The sequence below is a fragment of the Chrysemys picta genome, chromosome 1, assembly GCF_011386835.1.
Source record: "Chrysemys picta bellii isolate R12L10 chromosome 1, ASM1138683v2, whole genome shotgun sequence".
Classification (NCBI taxonomy): domain Eukaryota; kingdom Metazoa; phylum Chordata; order Testudines; family Emydidae; genus Chrysemys; species Chrysemys picta.
The window spans coordinates 280,769,769-280,785,588 of NC_088791.1; the positions used below are offsets into that span (position 1 = coordinate 280,769,769).

At 43.7% G+C, this 15,820-nt stretch overlaps 1 protein-coding gene across 1 annotated transcript; it reads left to right on the forward strand.

Annotated features, from left to right (window-relative positions):
- Window positions 1-11,504: 11,504 nt before the first annotated feature.
- LOC135980849 (uncharacterized) lies at window positions 11,505-14,279 on the forward strand. Its single transcript, XM_065581137.1, has 2 exons — window positions 11,505-12,479; window positions 13,474-14,279. The coding sequence occupies exons 1-2, from the start codon at window positions 11,903-11,905 to the stop codon at window positions 13,947-13,949; spliced, it is 1,053 nt and encodes a 350-aa protein (XP_065437209.1). The 5' UTR covers window positions 11,505-11,902; the 3' UTR covers window positions 13,950-14,279.
- Window positions 14,280-15,820: the final 1,541 nt, after the last annotated feature.

Consider the following 15,820-nt stretch of genomic DNA (forward strand, 5'->3'; position numbering starts at 1 on the left):
TATAAACTAGACAGGATTTGAATCAATCATTTACTTACCGTGATGGTATAGTTCCTTACCACACAGGCTGAGATTCTCTTTTCCAGCCTGGGACCACCTCCCCTGTTCAAAGTCTTTGTTCTCCAGAAGTGTTTCCAGAAGTTGTGAGGGGAGTGAGGACAAATGATGTCGTCACTTTCCCTCCTCCAGCTTGATGGAAAGATCTTTTGCTATGATATGAGCCAAACAGTGTCCATTGTCTACGTGCTCCCTCTGAGAAGCCTTCATTGTATAAAGATCCTGTGATAATTCTTGATAATGTGGATTCCTCTTAATGGGACATCCAGCTTTTTGGCATCTTCATTGTTGTACCTGAAAGGCTGGCTGTAGGTATTCCCAACCTCACAAAATATTTCAGTAACACACACATAGCAAAACTTCATAACTTCCTATATTATGATAGCACAGACATCCTACAGGATAATAATATACAATAGATCAAGGCTTTTAAAATGATACCTCACAAGGCACACTTTGTACAAAACATATCATAATTATATGACAGTGGTGAATGTGGGGGTGCCAGGGTGTTGCTATGGGGTACAGAGTGTCACAATGTGGCTAAGAATAAAGTATCTCCTTAATTGATTTACAGAGGGCTTATTTGCTGGAATGATATGAAATTTAGGTCCTAACCCCACAAAAACCTAGATACATACTTGATTTTATGCTCTGTAAGTAGTACCACTCATTCAAAAGAGAGCAGAATTAGGCGAATACTGAGCATTTTGAAAATCTCACCTTCGGTAAGAACATGCCTTAGTCTTTACAAGACCAGTGCCTTAGACACTTCAGAATAGCAACAAAGGTACCCTTAAAAGCAAACTCATGCTATTACTCCTATATTAGTGTAATTCAAGAAATAATAGTGCCATTTTGCTGCATGTGTAGGGTTAACACTCAAATAAGGCAGGGGTCCTATGGAAAATATAGTATGTGATCATGTAGTTAAAGACTACCATAATGCATACACACAAGGGGGATGAATTACAGTTGCACAGGCACCTCCTTACTTTTGTGTGCTTTATTTTGAAATTTTAATGATGTTTTTATTGTGGGGTTGTGTGTGTAATATACTTATAATTGCCAGGACTGGAAAAAACAATTCTAAGATGTCAGAATTTCTTACAGAACCCTCATAGAAGACCTACAGCTGCAATGGTAAGAATGCAACCAGACAAGGAGAAGGACCACATTTTGCAAGCCTTACTCACCTTGAGTACCTTACTTTTGTAAATCATCGTATTGAACTAAATGGACCACTACTTGAGGTGTGTAAGGGTTGAAAACCTAGCCTTAGTAAATTAAAATTAACCAAAAATCTATCTATTACATTACTTTCTTTTGAATTCAGAAATATTTACACACTTTTAAGGTGTCTGTCAGTGTGATGATATCAAGGAAAGCTATATGAAAATAAGCAGTTGTGGTTCATAAGGGATCAGGAGAAAAAATATTCAAGAGCAATTGCATTGTTTCTTATATTTGTTCAAATTAACCCTAATACAGAGATTCTCAAACTGTGGTCCGTGGACCACCAGTGGTCCATGAGCTCCATTCAGGTGGTCTGTGGATAGTTCCTTCTAAGTTGCGCGCCTGGGCGGTCGCACACAAGAAATTGAAGCACCACCCACCTAATTAGTGGAGACCCGCAGGTGAGGCTCCACTAATTAGATGCCTGGACCCTGGAGAAGATGCACATGTAAGTTTAGGTGGTGGTCTTGGGGGGAATAGGGGGTAGGTGGGAGGGGGAAGTGGGTTGAGAAGAGGGGGTGGGGGGAATTTGGAATGTGCCAGGCTGCAACGGCCAGAGAAAGAGGCAACTTTCCCCAGCTCCCAGGCTGTGGCTGCCAGGGAGAGACAGCCCTCCTTCCCAGACTCAGCTGTGTGGCTGCTGTGGTGGGGGAGAGATCCCCCTCTTTCCCAGCCCCAACTCGGGGGCTGCCATGGTGGGGGAGAGAGGGCACATCTGTCGCATTTGAAAGGTAAGACTACTGATATTAAAATACGAGTTGTGTGCTTTTATCTGTAGAACAAAAAAAAGTTAATTATTATTAAGGGTTTTTTTTATATAGTGCTTTTATCCAAAGCGCTTTACAATAGTTAGCTAACGGTACAAACAACATTTGGAAAGATCATTAAGTGGTTCGCCGAGACTATCAGCAATTTTCAAGTGGTCTGTGGAAAAAAAGTTTGTGAACCACTGCCCTAGTACACTACTGTTCTAGCTGATAAGATATCAAAACAGTGTTTAGGTTTTGATTAGTCATTCCATACCTGTAAGAAGCAGCTCTTGATAGGAAAGCTCAGCAAATAACGGATTGTACATAGTACATATTTGTATAGACGTTGCTGATCACTTTTCACTCTCAGATGGTAGAAAGGAAGTGAAGCAATGAGTAAGCAAATAGCCAAGTCCAAATGAGTGTAAACACATTGAAAATTACAAGAAATGTCATGCTAAGCCACAGTATTTTAAGTGATTCCACAATGAGAGAACATTTGGATTGCAAGCTATTATTAAATATACTATAGTAGAATCCAGGGGCCACAGTTGAGTTCAAGGCCCCATTGTGCTAGGTGATATCCATATTGTTGACCTATGATTCATCCCCTGCATTTTCTCTTTGCAAGAAATGCAATGTTATTTGGGGTGTATGACTAGCATTGATGTTTTACTTATTAGTCTGAAACATGCATGGGGGCAATAAGTGAACAGAAATAATTGGGTTATCATGCTTGCTATGTCCAGGGTATGTGATATTAGTATGAGGCCTATTGGAAGTAGTTATACTACAGGCTGGGTTTTAGTTAGTGTAGACCTGAAAGGAAAATGTGAAGTCATAATTTTGCACTTTCATTTTTGAGAAACAAGTGACCGCAAAGGATATGGTACATTTCAAGATTCTGTAAAAGAGGGAAATTTGAGGGAGGGGAGATTGCAGTTTGATTGCTATGCAGTAATTAGCTAGTTAAACCAAACTGATGCATAGAAATTATTAAGAAATGATTGATGCAAATTGTTAATATTAGTGACTGGTTAATTATGGAGGTCCAGAATGCTGCAGATGGAATGGGAGCAATAATTAACCTAACAATAGTTGTGGTACCAAAAAAAATATGGATATACATGAAAATATCCATATTCTAGTATAGTGTGGGGTATAAGACACCACGCCTAGTTCTCTTTTCATTAGTTCTCTCAGTCTTTGGATCTGCTGTCAACTAGAGCTGTGGCTTTGTGAGGTGCTCTCTAACCAATTCTTCATCCCTGTTTTTTCCTTCTCCTCTTTTAGAGTGTAAGTATGAACTGTGTTTATTTTCCCAGTCCTATTGGGAGTGGTAGGTGCTTATTTGGACAGGTTTATACTCTATAGTAATTATATGTAGTACAATTATTTGGTTTCTTTGTAAGATTTTAATTGAAACTATACTATATTGCTGGTCACATCAATCCCAGAAAGCAGGAGAAGAGTTTCTGAGAGAAACTCATATGTAGCCCATTTTGGGAAGGAATTTGTGACTGATTACTTATAATAAACATTATAAGTGTGGCAAAATCAGTCATGTCATTATTTGTAAGGGCTACAATACCCAAAGAAAGAGTACATCTCTGAAGAAAGTACAATGTATATAAACGAGGCAGACAAAGGATGGGAGGTATCCCCATTTTATGGATGGGGAACTGGAGGCACAGCGAGGATGACTTGTCCAAGTTCACACAAGATGTCTGTGACAAGGATGGAGATAGAATCCAGGCCTTTCAAGTTCCAGTTCACATTTGTAAGTTTGTCCTCATAATAGCCCTAACGCTAGGAAAATGTTTTGGAAATGAAAGCTAAGAGTGTGTAGAACTTGCTGGTAGTGAATCTAATCACTTGGAAGAGTGGGTCAGTGGGCTTTTGGAAAGTAGTTTTACAAACAAGTTTGTGGAAAGTCATTCTTTATATTAGCATGGTCATTTCATACTGCCTCTGAGTTTATAATACAAGGAAGATATTTTTGCTCCCAATAGGGATAACCCTTAAGGAAAAGATGGAAGGAAATGGTGCTAAACAATTACCAGTATATCATTTGTTGGAATGTTTTTTGTGTACTATGTGTCAGAATTTCGTTGCCTTCATACTTCTCAACTTTCAGTCCCACCAGTGTGTGATCAGTGTGTGACAAAAGCAGTCAAAATATGTGAAATGACCAAAATGGGGAACATCCATATTTACTTGTATGTTATAACATAAATGACAAATTATAATAATTTTAAACTATACAACCTGTTTTTAGGCTGTTTTCTCTGTGTGTATTAACTCTACCGTTTTATACAAAGGAGACACAAATAAAACAAACAACAAACCAAATTTCAGTACATGCAAAAGGTAAAGACCGCCACATGACCATCAAGCCAGCTTCCAATGTTGGGCCTTACTTTTCCTAGCACTTGATCTTCAGAAGTAACTGTTGATTTTCTTTCTGTAGACCAACCAGTAGAAGGGATCACAGCACATATGTAGCCAGGGTGCTACATATCTATTTGGTAGACAGCATCAGAATGTTAGGATCAGGAATCCTGCATTCTTTTCCTGGATCTGGGACAGGGGTATTGTGTAGTGACTAGATCTGCAGTTGCAGGACAAAGAGGTAAACATACCAAGTTGTCACTGTCATTCTAAAAGGTATGTGGCTGACTGGATGTGACTTGGACTGGTCACATCTGAGATAGCCTGGGTACTCAGCAGTGCCTGAAATAATCTTGTCATTACTGTCTTGGGTAGGCTTATGAAGCATTATTCAATAATAAGGGTTGTGGAATGCATAGACATAGCAGCTGTCTGGTGAGGTGAGATTTGAACTCGTAGCTTTCTGGGTCTCAGTTTAATATACTGTTCCATAGGATACTTTAGCAGAGAAAATCTCCCTCTATTCCTTGCTTTTGAGATGTACAGGAACAGGCAGCTGGAGTCCGCCAAAATGCACAATACTACCAAATATACTTGAGAGGTTTTACTACTATACATCACTAGACAGTTGATAGGTACAAAATAAGGGAAATATCAAGCATTAAAAGGAGAAATTATTTAAAAAGCCTTGTGAGAAAAGTTTATTTAACATACAGACGGATGTATTTATAGTATACCTGTTGCAGTTTGGCAATAAATGGGGTACAGCAACACATTCTCCCCTTTGAATCTTTAGAAACAGTCTTTGCTAATAGATCACTGAAATTATTGAACAGTGAAACTCTGTCCCAATAACTTAATTATTCACCTGCCAAAATTCACTCACAATCATCTTTCACAGTGAGATATGGTCCCACACATCAAAACCAAATTCAGACCTACAAGTTGTGTTGCGATTATCTGACTTGGTTACAATCTCTAAGCATATTAATTTATCCAGATAACCTTATGTGAAAGCATGTTCTTAGCTATGAATTAGTTCACATTACACCGTTGTACATCCGTACTTGGCAAGGTTTTCAGGTTTTTGCCTGCTGTTACTTGAAAGTGTGTTAGTTGCCAATAGAAAAAGTTATATACTAAGCTTAACCTTAAGAATATGCTTTACATCCCATGGGATTTAAACCAAAAATGTAGTGCTTTGCTGAATTGGGGCTAATTTGAATTAGGTGTACCCAAGTTACCAGAGTGCAGGGGCAGGGTTTTTTATTAGGGGATGGTGAGGGGGGGGAGGGAGGCGTGGAAAGTGGATTGTTTTTTTTAATAGAGAGAGAAATTTGGCTCAGTGCTCACGTAATAGCCATTCATGACACTGAAAACCAGGTGTATATATTCTGTTTTTATATATATGACACTTACAATTGGGAGTAAGGCCTGGTTTTCAGAAGCGGCATGCACCCACAATGCTAATTGACATGAATTAGATGCTACAAACCTTTGAAAAACCAGGCCTAAGGGCCCAGATCCACCTACCACATATCTGTGAGATAATGGATCCGTCCTTCTCCACAGCCAGAAGAGGGACTTGAACTGCCGGTCTCTCCTACCTTCTGGGGCAGTCACCTGAACATCTGGTTAAAGGCAAGCATTTCCTGCTTTTTCATGTGGAGTTAGATAGCCTTTGAGCAGACCTACCAAATTGGTCCCCACATGGACAAATACTTATCTTCCTCCAGTTCATGGATTGCAAGCAGAGATCGGTGCCTCCCTGCAGTTCAGGTTTAGGGTACAGCTACACTTTGAGCTGGGAGGTGAGTCCCAGCTTGAGGAGACATACTTGCTCTACCCCTGATAGAGATAGGGCACTAAAAGTAGAGCATAGCCACAGCAGCAACTAGGCTAGCCACCCAAGTAAGTACCCATCTGAAACCATAGGCAAGTATTTGTGACAGCTAGTCACTCATTCCACAGCTGCTACACTATTTTTAGTGTGCTAGCTCAGATTCTCAAGCTGGGTGTATGAAATGTAGGTACCGCCTAGTAAGTCTATCTCCATGAGAGTGCTGGGGCTTAGGACACACCCGTCTTGTCAGCGTCTCCCACTGGCAGCTCCCCACTTAGCATGCTGTTTTTTGTGGATTGCAATCTGAGGCACCGATCTCTCTCCATTCATTGTACTGGAAGCCTAGGTATCAAACTCAGGCTTTGTGTTATACCTGTGATTTTTTTCTAGGTGCCTAAGTGTAAGGTGTTGTGATGCTGAGGGTCACAATGCCTATGTCCCTTTGTGGATTTGGGCCAAGATCTATAGATGTAGGTAGCCTGGCAGATTACGTGACACCTGATCTCTTTACACCAGGAGCACCCCTTTTAGCCATTAGATCATTCAGTGCAGAGCACATTTTGCTCAGCTCCTGGACATTAAACATATAGTCTCATGATCACTACTTAGTTTTTTTATTTAAAGAAGAAAATCAGAATTCTTGTCCTCTGCAGTCTGAGATAAAAGAGTTCATTTTTTATAATGCAGCTTCAAAAAGAAATCACACTATGTTTCTCCATTATAAGAGGGATTAAAACATACAAAAGTGAACTAGTCCACTAAATTTACCACTGATCTACTAACTGCTAGCAGAGAAGCATGCCTATTGTTATCCTCTCATCCCTAGTTCTGAGTCTACAAAAGTATTTAGCATAAGTAATACGTATTAAAATGTCAATAAAGTGTCTGTGGTATTTGAGACCTAGTTAGCATTTTTATTGAGCTCTTGTGTTAGCATTTTCAGAAATGGACTTTTATTAATTACCAATTTAAATCCATACTTTGATACCACAGGTCACTATTAAATGGGTCATTTCAGCATTAATAGCTCTTACCATGTGCAATACTTCAATTTCAGCATATTTCAGTGTTAGTAATTAAACTGTGCATGCACCACAACCTATTTATCATGGTAACTAGACAGCTTAAGACATTTACATGATACAGCTCTTGATGGAAGACAACATTCCACTCCATTGCTGTTTTCAGTAACTCTTTCATTTGCCATAATCTAGTCTAATTAAGGGAAACTGGTTATTTACCTGTCAGAGAAAAAATAATTTTAGATCACAAATGCAACCTGGGGAGACATAATTGCTAAATTCTCAACTTGTCTCCAGAAGAGATTTTGTGTTGAAATTATTGATATTGTTCAATTATTAGAGTAGTGTCTGATAGTGCTACTACAGTTAAAGGGTTGTCAGCATTTCCACTACAAATCACATTATTAAGGGGTTTATAATATACCAATAGAAAAGTTCACTTCAAGCTAATGTGAGGAAAAAATCATGTGGGAAGGCAATTTTTAACCGTATATGAAAAAGCTTAATATAATCCTATAACAAATTGTATTTTTATAGCATTGGCCATCCAAGGATCTTAAATGACTTTACAAATGTTAATTCCCCAAGAGAATTATCATCCCATTTTTCAGATGGAAAACAGAGGCAGAGAAATTAAAGACAAGTGGCCAGATTTCCAGAGGTGCTGAGCGCCCATTGCTTCAATGGACATCAGCAAGAGCTTCAGATGCTCATTTTTGAAAAAAAAGTGCTAAAAACTATGGTTAATCACTGGAAAAAAATAGCAATAGAACTCCAGAGTATCTAGTTCCCAGGCCAGTACTCATTTCTATAGACCATAGTGAATCGAAGGCACTTTCTCTTAGACTGCCTAACGCCTTTAATGTTTGCTTGAACTTTCAACCTTTATACATTTAGTTCCAGTTAAATGCTTCACAGCAGCCCCTCTATATTCAAAGGCATAGGTCAGGTAATTGAACTTAACAAAAAGTCCTACTGTCTATGCATGAAAAATTATTCAGGTTTTATAACTTCAAAAACTGCTGAACATTTTTTTGTCAAGCTTCTTAGATCTCAGACATCTGCAAAACAACCCAAGACTGATCAGTTGTTTAGCTCTGTATGCACAATGGTTGTGGCTGGAATACACAGGAAGAGTCAATTTACTTAAATACATACAGAACTCTAAAAGATTAATGGATTTTGATGAAACTTTTTGACAACAACCATCACAATTCAGAGATGTCACTAGTCATGGACATTATGTTAGAGCGGGGGTCGGCAACCTTTCAGAAGTGGTGTGCCGAGTCTTCATTTATTCACTCTAATTTAAGGTTTCGTGTGCAGTCATACATTTTAACGTTTTTAGAAAGTCTCTTTCATAAATCTATAATATATAACTAAACTATTGTTGTATGTAAAGTAAATAAGGTTTTTAAAATGTTTAAGAAGTTTCATTTAAAATTAAATTAAAATGCAGAGCCCCCCAGACCGGTGGCCAGGACCCGGGCAGTGTGAGTGCCACTAAAAATCAGCTCGCGTGCCGCCTTCAGCACACGTGCCATAGGTTGCCTACCCCTGTGTTAGAGTTTGCTCCTACTACAGTATGAAACACATTGAATGTTGTGCTTTCTGGATGAAATTTATAAGTGTATAAACATAAATGTATATATCAATGTAAAGTATTCATTATCTTGTTTTTTTATTCACAATTTTTGGACATATTAGAGAAAATCTAATTGATCCTAATGGAAGTCTGTAATCTGCTGTGTTGGACTAATAGTTGAATTTTTTTCCTTAGTATTTGCTCTATTCTGACATGTTTGGTTTTTTTAGATGACCAAAATGGACATTTTGCTAAGTAAATGATGGATGCATTCAATTGGTGTTGTTTACTTTCACCTGAAGTTTTCTTTTCCCTTCCAAATGCCTTGACTTTGGTTATGTGCACTACATATACACTGTAACACATTGAGGTTGCCACTACAAAGGGGTGTGTGTAGTTTACCTAATTTTGTACCCACTTAGACAACATGGGTTCAAAATTAGAAACAGAGGTTGGGCCTGTTGAAGTTTATGTTCTGCTTAATAGACCTTGGTGAAACATTAGTTGTGAATTAGTCCAGCAGAAGTAGGACTGACCAGAGTGCTCCCTCTCCACCCAACCAAGCATAAATAAGGGAGGGGACTCATACACACACCCTGTACAGACCCCCATAGGAGGAGGGAAATGATAACATCCCAGGTCCTTCTCCATGTCCCCAGTGAGAACTGCCTACAGCACAACTCCAATATGTCCCACAGGCAAGGTGGAAAAGAACAATATCCACCAAAACCCTTCCTTTGTCCCCTATGAGCAAGAAGAAAGCAGCATCTTTGCCCTCCTCTCTCACAAAGTGGAACAGGGAGAGAAGAAGCCCTAGCTTCCTCCTTCATAGGAAGGTTAGGAGAACCCTGCCTTTTACCCCAAAGTCCTCCATAACAGGCCCAGAAATCTTCATGAGGTCATCTGAGAGGGAAGGGGTTCTGATGGCACCATCCTCACCTCAGCCTTCTTCCAAGGACAGTGTTTGTCCCCATCCCTATCTTTGCTGTGTGACCGAGGATTCCAGAAAATTCCACTCCCTTACCCCACACTCCCAGAAAGACTCTAGGAAACACTCATTCACTTTCTAGCCAGAAAGAATTGCACTCAAGGGAAACAGCTTCCAGTTTAGAAGGAAATACCATTCAGACATTGCCCAGATGTAGAATTTTCCCTGAATCTAGTGCATGCTGGAGTGTTTCTCCTCAAAAGAGTTTACAGTGCAAATGTTCCCAAGATCTACCAGATTGTAGGCTGTGGTGTCCATCCTCTAAAGAGTCTTCTAGAAATAGGTGGGCAGTGGCCCTTTTTGGGTCCTCTTACATAATAAATACCTAGCTGTTATATAGTTCTTGTTATCAGTAGATTTTAAAGCACTCTATAAAGGAGGTAGTAAATATTTTTATCCTCATTTCACAGATGGGCAAACAGAGACAATGAGGCAAATTGACTTGATCAAGGTCACCTAGCAAGCCAGTAGCACAGATGGGAAAAAAGCTCATGTCTTCTGTGTCCTAGTGCAATCTTCTATAGACCACACTACCTCCTTTATTACTCTGAGTTCCTCCCAAAAGACTGGAGGGAGTAGATGGCAGTTGCTACTCCTTAGAAAGTAAAAGAGGGGAAGTTACCATTAACTTCCCAAAAACTTCTTACCAGAACAGTAAGAGACAGGGGAGATCGGAAGGAGAATCACCAAAGGACAGTGTTCATGATATTTCTTGACAGGATAAAATTAGAAAGCACCGGACGTCTAATAACCTCCCCTAACTTCCCACATTTTCCAGTCTAATTTGTATAAGTTTGATACACTTCGGAAAAGTCAGTGATGCTTAATAGAACAGCCTGCCAAAGATCGTAGAGGAGGCAAAAAACCCTAACTTGTTTCAAGTCTGACTTTGATATGATGTCATTGCCTGCAATGGCATATGGCCCATCTATGCCATTAGCAAATATCTCCAACGGCTGATGACGGGACACTAGATTGGGGGCGGGGGACAGCATGTCTGAGTTACTACAGAGAATTCTTTTGCAGGTGTATGGCTGCTGGGTCTTGCCCATATGCTTAGAGTCTAAGGGTACATCTACACTACAGCGGGGAGTCGGTTTAAGATACGCAAATTCAGCAACGTGAATAGCGTAGCTGAATTCGACGTATTACAGCCGACTTACTCCGTTGTGAAGACGGCGGCAAAATCGACTTCTGCCGCTTTTTGTCGGCGGCGCTTACTACCACCTCCGCTGGTGGAGTTAGAGCGCCGATTCGGGGATCGATTGTCACGTCCCCACGGGACGCGATAAATCGATTCCCGAGAGGTCGATTTCTACCCGCCGATTCAGGCGGGTAGTATAGACCAGGCCTAATTCAGGGGTTGGCAACCTTCAGCATGCGGCCCATCAGGGTAATCCACTGGCGGGCCATGAGACATTTTATTTACATTGACCATCCGCAGGCACGGCCTCTTGCAGCTCCCAGTGGCCGCAGTTCGCCATTCCCAGCCAATGGGAGCTGCGGGAAGCGGCGGCCAGCACATCCCCAGCAGGTTATCCTGATGGGCCACATGCTGAAGGTTGCCAACCATTGGTCTAACTTATAAACATATTTGGGGTTGGGAAAGAATTCCTCCCCCCGGTCAGAGTATCAGGCCTGGTCTACACTAGGCGTTTATGTCGAAGTTAGCGCCGTTAAATCGAATTAACCCTGCACCCGTCCACACTGCGATGCTATTTAGTTCGACATAGAGGTCTCTTTAATTCGACTTCTGTACTCCTCCCCGACGAGGGGAGTAGCGCTAAATTCGACATGGCCATGTCGAATTAGGCTAGGTGTGGATGGAAATCGACGCTAATAGCTCCGGGAGCTATCCCACAGTGCACCACTCTGTTGACGCTCTGGACAGCAGTGCGAGCTCGGATGCTCTGACCAGCCACACAGGAAAAGCCCCGGGAAAATTTGAATTTGAATTCCTTTTCCTGTCTGGCCAGTTTGAATCTCATTTCCTGTCTGGACATCGTGGCGAGCACAGCAGCACTGGCAACGATGCAGAGCTCTCCAGCAGTGATGGCCATGCAGTCTGGGAATAGAAAGAGAGCCCCAGCATGGACTGATCGTGAAGTCTTGGATCTCATCGCTGTGTGGGGCGATGAGTCCGTGCTTTCCGAGCTGCGATCCAAAAGAAGGAATGCAAAGATCTACGAGAAGATCTCTAAAGACATGGCAGAGAGAGGATACAGCCGGGATGCAACGCAGTGCCGCGTGAAAATCAAGGAGCTGAGACAAGGCTACCAGAAGACCAAAGAGGCAAACGGATGCTCCGGATCCCATCCCCAGACATCCCGTTTCTACGAGGCACTGCATTCCATCCTCGGTGCTGCCGCCACCACTACCCCACCAGTGACCGTGGACTCTGAGGATGGGATACTGTCCACGGCCGGTTCCTCAGACATGTTAGGGGACGGGGAAGATGAGGAAGGAGATGAGGAGGGCGAGGCAGTTGGCAGATCTCACAACGCTGATTTCCCCGACAGCCAGGATCTCTTCATCACCCTTACAGAGATCCCCTACGAAGCGTCCCCAGCCATTACCCCGGACACAGAATCTGGTGAAGGATCAGCCAGTAAGTGTTGTAAACATCTAAACATTTATTTTTAACAAAACAGGAATATTAACAATTAAAAGAATGGGTTGTTCATGATTAGTGTGCCCTAGGCGCTTAACGGTTTAGTAAGGGGCAGTGCAAGTTTTGAAAAGAAATCTAGCAATGTCCGGTTTTCAGTGATTGTCCTGCACAAGCCGCTCTACTGTGTATTCCCTGCTACTGCAGCTACAGTAAAATGCGGTCTATATGTGCGGGGATAGAGCAGTAATCCTCCTGGGACATCTCGATGAAGCTCTCCTGGAGGTAACTTGAAAGCCGTTGCATGAGGTTCTTGGGGAGAGCGGCCTTATTGGGTCCTCCGAAGTACGACACGTTGCCGCGCCACGAGATTATCAGGTACTCGGGGATCATTGCTCTGCACAGCAGGGCGGCATACGGCCCTGGTCTTTGGAGGCTTTCCCGGAGCATTCTCTCTTTGTCGCTCTCGGAGATCCTCATCAGGGTGATGTCGGCCATGGTGACCTGCTTTTAATTAGGTAGGGGAATGTTAGTGTTGGGACTGCTTTCCCGTTCCTTTACAGAACTGTCACCGCTGGTTTGCAGCCACGCGGTGGAGGCGGGAGAGGGGCAGCCGAAAGGGATCATTCCCGGGGACAGCCGCGAGGGGGTGGGACAGGGGCAGAGTTCCCGCTTGCCGGATTGCTGGCAGCAGGGACTGACATTGATTTAAATGTGAAATGAGGCCAGTGGTAATATAAAAGTTTTAAACTGCCACAAGTGTACGGCTTACCATGTCTGCCTGCAACAGAAATTCCGTTGTGCTGCCTCGCTTCTCAAATGTGCTGTTCAAGACCCCAGGCACAGAATGCGAAGGCCGAGAATTCGACCTTGTGCTGAGTGCGCATGTGAAAGGTGCTGTGCATGGTCTTGTTCACAGAGAAAGACTATGTTCTTTGTTCACAACTACATTTATCTTTCAGAGGAATTCACTCCCTTTTTCCCATTTCCACAGCCCCGTCTGCGACTGTCTCACAACCTAGCCTGGAATCACACTCCCAGAGGCTAGCGCGGATTAGGCGTAGGAAGAAGAGGACACGGGAGGACATGTTCTCTGAGCTTATGGCCTCTTCCCAAGCCCAGGCAGCACAGCAGACCCAGTGGCGGGAGAACTTGACCCGAATGCACCAAGCCAACATGGATCGGGAGGAGAGGTGGCGGCAGGAAGACCAGCAGGCGACTCAAACGCTGCTTGGACTACTGAGGGAGCAAACGGACACGCTCCGGCGCCTTGTGGATGTTCTGCAGGAACGGAGGCAGGAGGACAGAGCCCCGCTGCAGTCCATCTCTAACCGCCCTCCCCCGCCACCAAGTCCCATACCCACCTCACCCAAAGTGCAAAGAAGGAGAGGCGGCAGAGTCCCTGCTAACTCTCACTCCACCCCTGCAGAGAGCTCTAGTAGCAGAAGGCTCTCATTTCCCAAAATTTGAAAAGTTCTTTCCTTCCCGCCTGACACAAGCCCACGTCCAAGTTTCACCTCCCAATGCCATGTGTAGTTGATAATAAAAAATTCGTTTCTGTTAACTACTGTTTCAATCATGTTCTTTTGGAGGAGGAGGGGAAAGGGGGTTGGAAATTGGACAGGACAGTCTCCTTTGGCAGGGTACATAGTCGGGGGCAGGCACAGCAGCAGGGCATATACACAGTGCAGTGATGCAGTGACTAGTTGCCCCGGTTAGTCTGGGAGGTTGTTTTGATGTAATGTTGGGGGGGGTGGGTTGCTCTGTGACTTTGTGGCGGGGGAGGGCAGTTACAGATCTTAAGCGCCGGTCCTTAGACAGGATCACAGAGCCACACAGCATGGGATCTGTAACCGTCCTCCCCCTGCCACAAAGTCAAATAGACCTCCCATACACACAGTCCCGATCAGGAGGGGTGACAGGCTCCGTTGAAACAAGCATCCCACCGCAGCGGAGCCTGTCAATCCTTGAGTTTAGAAGCTGCATTCGCATCACAACACTAGACCCGCCCCGCACCACAGTCTGCGTCCCAGTTTTAAAAAATTCCCGCTAAAACAGTATTAAAGAAAACGGTGTGCTTTAACAAAGTAGAACTATTTTTATTTCGACACGTGTGTTGGAGGGGGGGTGAAGGGGGTATGTAACTGGATAGGATAGTCAACATTACCTGGGTAAAGAAACGGGGGCAGGTTTAGCTTCTCAGTACACAAACTATAAAATCACAGGTTACCCTGCTCACTCAGGAACTTTGCTTTCAAAGCCTCCCGGATGCACAGCGCTTCCCGCTGGTCTCTTCTAATCGCCCGGCTGTCTGGCTGTGAGTAATCACCAGCCAGGCTATTTTCCTCAACCTCCCACCCCGCCATAAAGGTCTCCCCCTTGCTCTCACAGAGATTGTGGAGCACACAGCAAGCTGCTATAACAATGGGGATATTGGTTTCGCTGAGATCACAGCGAGTCAGTAAGCTTCTCCATCTCCCCTTGAGACGGCCAAAAGCACACTCCACCACCATTCTGCACTTGCTCAGCCGGTAGTTGAAGAGTTCTTTTTCAGTGTCCAGGGCGCCAGTATAGGGCTTCATGAGCCAGGGCATTAGCGGGTAGGCTGGGTCCCCGAGGATGACTATAGGCATCTCCACATCCCCAACAGTTATTTTGTGGTCCGGGAAGTAAATACCTTGTTGCAGCCGTCTAAACAGACCAGAGTTCCTGAAAACACGAGCGTCATGAACCTTGCCCGGCCATCCCACGTAGATGTTGGTAAAACGTCCCCTGTGGTCCACCAGTGCTTGCAGCACCATGGAAAAGTATCCCTTTCGGTTAATGTACTGGGTGGCCTGGTGGTCCGGTGCCAGGATAGGGATGTGAGTTCCATCTATGGCCCCACCGCAGTTTGGGAATCCCATCGCTGCGAAGCCATCTATGATCGCCTCCACGTTTCCCAGGGTCACTACCTTTGGCAGCAGTACATCAACGATTGCCTTCGCTACTTGCATCACAACAACCCCCACGGTAGATTTGCCCACCCCAAACTGGTTCGCGACTGACCGGTAGCTGTCTGGCGTTGCAAGCTTCCACAGGGCTATGGCCACTCGCTTCTGTACACTGAGTGCAGCTCGCAACCGGGTGTCACTGCGCTTCAGGGCAGGGGACAGCAACTCACAAAGTTCCAGGAAAGTTCCCTTCCGCATGCGAAAGTTTCGCAGCCACTGGGATTCATCCCAGACCTGCAGCACTATGCGGTCCCACCACTCAGTGCTTGTCTCCCGTGCCCAGAATCGCCGTTCCACGGCATCAACATGACCCATTGCCACTGTGATGTCCTCGGCGCTGGGTCGCCT